Source organism: Trypanosoma grayi (genome assembly GCF_000691245.1).
Source record: "Trypanosoma grayi strain ANR4 Tgr_1252_V1, whole genome shotgun sequence".
NCBI lineage: Eukaryota > Euglenozoa > Kinetoplastea > Trypanosomatida > Trypanosomatidae > Trypanosoma > Trypanosoma grayi.
The window spans coordinates 1-4,176 of NW_008826871.1; the positions used below are offsets into that span (position 1 = coordinate 1).

Here is a 4,176-nt window from a genome sequence, read left to right on the forward strand (position 1 = left end):
TATATATATATATATATATATATAATATCCACACATACACAAACACGCACGTACAAACAAGGCCAAAGACGTGGTGGTGATGCCTGTTTAAGTGGGGTTTTCTCGACACCAGAGTTGAGGTGTTTTAATTGTTTCCTCCTCCTTGAGTGTGTAGTATTATCGCTTTGTTTTATTATCGTCTTTTGCTGAACCTTCATCTGGTCCGTGCGGTTTTATTCGTTGCCTCTGTGCTATGTGCCTGCTACAGCACATTCATTCCTTCTTTCCCACATCTACATATGACATGTGGCTGTGATAATAAAATACACGTAAATGCATCAAACCAAGCGATTAAAAGTGAGTAAAAAAATAGCTGCGGTAGATCTGCAGATTGCATGGTCCAAATAGTGCCAGATGACTACTTCCCCCCAGATGAGGAGGCTGAGGAGCGTGATGTTGGGGCAACAACAAGTGCAACCACAGTAACGGACGCTGCGACACCAACGACGAAATTGGACGGCCACGTGCCGCCGCTGGCGTCGAGCACACAGACGCGTCTATTTGAGTTTGGCGTGGAGCGGAATGAAGCGTTTTGCGCGGCCGTCGACGCCGTGACCTCGCTGATGAAGGCGGGTGACTTGGAAGCCGCCTGCAGCCTCGTTGAGCAAAATGGGTTCCACTTGGATTTGGTGGCGGTAAATGGAACGCTCTTAGCAAATGGCGTCAACATTATGATAGGCATACTTGTCAAGCCTCTGTACGGCCTGGTGCTGGGCATGCAGAAATACTTTACAACTGCTGGCATTGGCGCAGCGCTGCGCTACATGCTGCCAGGGTCTGCCAACGCCACTTCTAGCAGCACCGGTGCAGCCGCTTCCAGAGTCCCCAACAGTGGTAATGCGGCTGACANACCCTTGAGTCTTTTTGGAGTAAACTTACTCTCCTTTGAAGCGACTTGGAAGCGTGGTGTGGAGGCGGCAATGGTTCTATTTTGCGTGGTAATTTGCATACTGATGCTGCTCGTGCGGTACCGCTTCGCAAAGTACTTCCATGAGCTTGATGTGCAGGTTGCTCAGGATAGTGGTGCCACCGCGTGCATCAGAGGTATGAAGAGCCGAAAGCTGCAAAGACGATTTGAGCCCATGACTTTTTGCTCTAACGAAGAGTGCGACATGCAGGAGCAGCAAAAATTGCCGCCAGTTATGGAAAATGGCAAAGAAAGCGAAGACGAAAGTCCGTCTGCCCTTTCCACTACCATGTAGGGCACCACAGAGGATGCGGGAAGCAGTGTATTAACGATATACCTGCGATAGGGGTATCTTTGCTACACCCCTCACTACTTACTTACTTCGGAGCTCATTGCTTCTACATGTTGCTGCCTCTCACCTACATGGTACCATAAAGGATTGTGGAGTGAAGAAGCGAGGAAAAAAAGTTACGCGTAAACACAAAAAAAAACCCCAAACAGTGGTAATCGTTCAAATTGTCTTTGACTCAATGTCCGTTGTTTTATGTTTTTCCCTTTTGGTTTTTTTTACACAATTTCACTCTCTTTTCTGTACCATTTGTGTATCATCACTTGCATTCTCTTACTTTCATTTCGCCTGAAAAGAGCATGTCGCAGAAAGCGCTGGATGAAAACGTAATGTCACCCCTTATGCCTGGTGCCACCGCGCCAGCTGCCGCTTCTGGCTCTGCTGCGTCCTCGTCATCTTTATTACCCTCATCATCAACGACATCGCCACCGTTTTCATCTGCGGCACCAGAGGCTCCAGAATCCGGCGGCGTCGAGGAGCTTGTGTTCGACTTTGGTGTGTACAGAGGCGGTGTCGACCCACACACTGGGCGCCGTAACGGGTATGGCGAGCTGCGCTACAACAGCGGAAACATCTACCGTGGCGCGTGGCTGGACGGTGCGCCGCACGGCTACGGCGAGAAAATATACACCAACGGTGATATTTACCGCGGTGAGTGGCGCTGCGGCAAGCGCTGTGGCAGCGGTGGTTACCTCTACGCCGCTGGCCACTTCTTCGAAGGGAAGTATTTCGACGACCAGCCGCACGGCTACGGGGTGCTGCACACGGTGGAGGGTGACTGCTACACCGGTCAGTGGCGTAGCGGTCTGAAACACGGCAAGGGCCGCGAGACGCTGCGTGACGGGCAGGTCTTCACTGGCACGTGGTGTGACGGGAAAAAGGAGGGGCGCGGCACACTCCGCCTGCCGGGTGCCGCACATCCCATTCGTGGTTTCTGGCGCGAGGGGCATTTCGTCGGCACCGAAGTGCCGCCACCGCTGCAAGGAGAAAAGGCCCCCAGTGCCAATCTTGCAGGAGCGGTGGACTCCACAGAAGGTGTGGTAACTGTACCACAACCAAGAGAGGCGGATGCCGAAGGAAGTGCGCTGGACTCGTTCGGTGTTTCGGCACTATCCAATGCTGTTGCTGAAAAAGCATGGAACGGGCTGGACACGCTGGAGATGCGGCTGGATGCCCTGACGCGGGCGATGGAATCCGCTGGAATCCACAGTGATGGTGCTAGTGGCGATGATGCTGTTGATGATATGCTTGTGGGCGCTGGGGGAAAAAATGAGGCTTCTGGGGATGGCTCGAATCGGAATGCCTAAGAGTAACTGCCAGAAAGTGATGCTTGACGCGTGGTGCACATATGCACCACACTCTGATTTTTGTTTTGTTCTTCCTGACCATGAGCAAGGGTGTATGTTGATCGTATATGCCGTCAGGTTATTGGTACTTTTTTTTTTCTGTTTCATTCGGTTTGTTTTCTCTGATGTCGTCACTAGTAGGAACGAGACTAGGCAGGGGGGAGGGAGGCCCTTTCTGGTGTGCGAGGGTGTGGTTGGTGGCTTCTATTGATAGCAGCAGAATAGAGGCGTGGTGACCTCTCCACACGACTTCATTAGTGATAGTGTGGGGCCAGTCTGTGATTAGGTGTGATGTCTCTGTTGATTGTTCTTATACGAATAACGGGGTTCATCTTGTTTTTTGTGGCACTTCTGCGTGTGAAGAAGACACGTCTTCGTCATTTGCCATCACGCCGCACCCGTGTGTCGCGCCACCATGGGGAGACATGCGTCTGGCTCGAGCGCCTCACAAGTGCTGTTCTGGACATGCTGCAAGTGGCGCTGCAGCAGGAGGAGGCGGGAAGTGCGGAAAGAGAACAGCGTCAGCGACGGCACGCTCCGCCGGGGCAAGAATCGTCGCCCCCTTCCTTTCGCAACAAGAACCATGGTAGCAACTGCAGTGGTGATAGCGCGACTAGCAAGGGGATGCCACGGCGAATGCTGAGCGTGCTCGAAGAGCGTGTGGAGGCGCTGCTGGAGGACCGTGGCATTGCGGCGTATGCAATGTGCAAGGTTCACTCAATTGGTCAGGAGTCACCAATCATTCGCGCTATTCGCGTGACGAAACTCGCAGGGGCAGAGTTGAAGACGGCCGTCCAGCCGGGGTTGTCAGCAGCTGCAGCTGCCACTGCTTCTGCTTCTGCCGGTGGTGGTGGTGGTGGTGGTGGGAATATTGGTGGTGTTGCGGGGGGCGCAACAGGGAGTGGCAACGTGGCGGGGGCACAGAAGGGCAAGACTCGTGTCCCGCATCCCAGCCTCTACGGCGCCGATGATATGGTAGACATGTGGCGCAGCGATTCCTTCTTTGAAGAGTCAGCAACGTCGGTAGGCGGCGCGACACTTCCAGCGTCTGCTGTGGAGCTGGAGGCGGAGGTGGAGTATGCTGGTGGCTTGGATGTCTCGCTGGAGGCCGATATTTGCCTGGCGCGTGGACGGCGCCTTCCCGTGTTGATTCGTGTAAGTGATATTGAGTACATCAAGGCGCATTTGCGTGTTCGCGCGAAACTTCAGCACGAGCGTGCGACGATGGATGATCAGAGCAGGCCGTACCTGCACTGCACCGTGTGGTTGGAGTCGGAGCCGACATTTTCTCTCAAGATGACCACACTCCTTAGTAGGTTCCGCATCTGCAATTTCTTTGCAGTGCCTCTGGTAGTCAAGTTTCTACTACTGCGCTTTGTGCGTCACCGCATGATGCGACCTGGCGGTGCTGGCGTCACGGTTCAGATTCCCCTTCCAGAGAATATTGTCGACGGTGGTGTGCAGCCCTGGTGCACAACACTCAATGATGCAACGACAAAGGCAAGTTCTGTCAATGGCTGTAGTCTTTCCCGTGG

The 4,176-nt window shown here is 53.5% G+C and overlaps 3 protein-coding genes across 3 annotated transcripts; all 3 read left to right on the forward strand.

Annotated features, from left to right (window-relative positions):
• Nucleotides 1-374: 374 nt before the first annotated feature.
• On the forward strand, nt 375-1,241 carry DQ04_12521000 (hypothetical protein; the record flags this gene model as incomplete). Its single annotated transcript, XM_009316758.1, has 1 exon — nt 375-1,241. One exon carries the CDS (start codon nt 375-377, stop codon nt 1,239-1,241), a length of 867 nt encoding a protein of 288 aa, XP_009315033.1.
• A 353-nt stretch (nt 1,242-1,594) lies between these two features.
• DQ04_12521010 (phosphatidylinositol-4-phosphate 5-kinase) lies at nt 1,595-2,602 on the forward strand (the record flags this gene model as incomplete). The annotated part of the gene is made up of 1 exon (XM_009316759.1): nt 1,595-2,602. One exon carries the CDS (start codon nt 1,595-1,597, stop codon nt 2,600-2,602), a length of 1,008 nt encoding a protein of 335 aa, XP_009315034.1.
• Nucleotides 2,603-2,932: 330 nt separating this feature from the next.
• DQ04_12521020 (hypothetical protein) lies at nt 2,933-4,174 on the forward strand (the record flags this gene model as incomplete). Its single annotated transcript, XM_009316760.1, has 1 exon — nt 2,933-4,174. A coding segment is annotated over one exon (1,242 nt), but the record flags the coding sequence as incomplete, so codon positions are not given.
• Between the last annotated feature and the right edge of the window lie 2 nt (nt 4,175-4,176).